Here is an 898-nt window from a genome sequence, read left to right as displayed (position 1 = left end):
TTTTTTTTTTTTTTTTTTTTTTTTTTAAATATTTTATTTTTTTTTTTTTTTTTTTTTTTTTTTTTTTCAAAAATTACATGACATATTTGTCTTTTTTTTTCAAACATTACTTGTCATATTTCTTTTTTTTTTTTTTAGGGTCCATGTCATGCTTAAATTTATGGCCACACAGCAAACATGTAAGTTTGTTTAGATCATTCTGGGTTATTTTATGCAGTAGTTTTATTTTGACTGTTGCAGTAGTTGGGTTTTTAATAGCTTTAAGAAAATCCTTAAGATTGGAAAAATTAAAAAAAACGATAAAATTAGTTTCGAAAGGAGCTTATATTGATTGTTATAGAAAATACAGTGTAGCCGATCCTGATCACGGGATGCAATTTGAAGAATTCAACAGAATGTGCTCAGATCATACAAATGGATATATTTATTTTGACTTTTTAGATTTATTTATTATTTTTAATGCTTTGGATGAACATCAAAAATGTTCTATTAATGAAAGAGAATTTTTAGAATGGATCAATGGACCAGTCACATATTTATAAATATTAAAAATTTATAACAAGTTATTATATAATATTAAATATATATTTTGTATATAAATGTACAAGTATATATTTTTTGGAAAATTATATAATTATAATAATAATAAAATAATATAAAGAATAGCAACTAATAAAAAAATATAAATATATATAAATATAAAACCTTATTATTTTCATATTATAATTTTTTTGTATGCTCTTTTTTGTTTATCATTGTGAAAAAGTGAAAACACTTTTTTTTTTTTTTTTTTTCCTTTCATATATATATATATATATAAATAAATATATATATATGCATTTATATAAATTTTAATTTTTTCTTTCTTTCTTTCTATCTTTTTTTTTTTTTTTTTTTT

General features: G+C 18.6%; 1 protein-coding gene across 1 annotated transcript in view; it reads left to right on the top strand.

Annotated features, from left to right (window-relative positions):
* PRSY57_1408700 (putative membrane protein) overlaps positions 1-542 on the top strand; it is a gene marked incomplete at both ends in the record, with an annotated part of 1978 nt that extends 1436 nt beyond the window's left edge. The window contains one exon of the mRNA XM_012909704.2: positions 139-542. Coding sequence (XP_012765158.1) covers positions 139-542 — 404 coding nt within the window. The remainder of the gene's footprint in view (positions 1-138) is intronic.
* Positions 543-898: the final 356 nt, after the last annotated feature.

Source organism: Plasmodium reichenowi, chromosome 14 (genome assembly GCF_001601855.1).
Source record: "Plasmodium reichenowi strain SY57 chromosome 14, whole genome shotgun sequence".
In the NCBI taxonomy this organism is placed as follows: Eukaryota; Apicomplexa; class Aconoidasida; order Haemosporida; family Plasmodiidae; genus Plasmodium; species Plasmodium reichenowi.
This window is presented reverse-complemented; position numbering and strand designations above follow the sequence as displayed.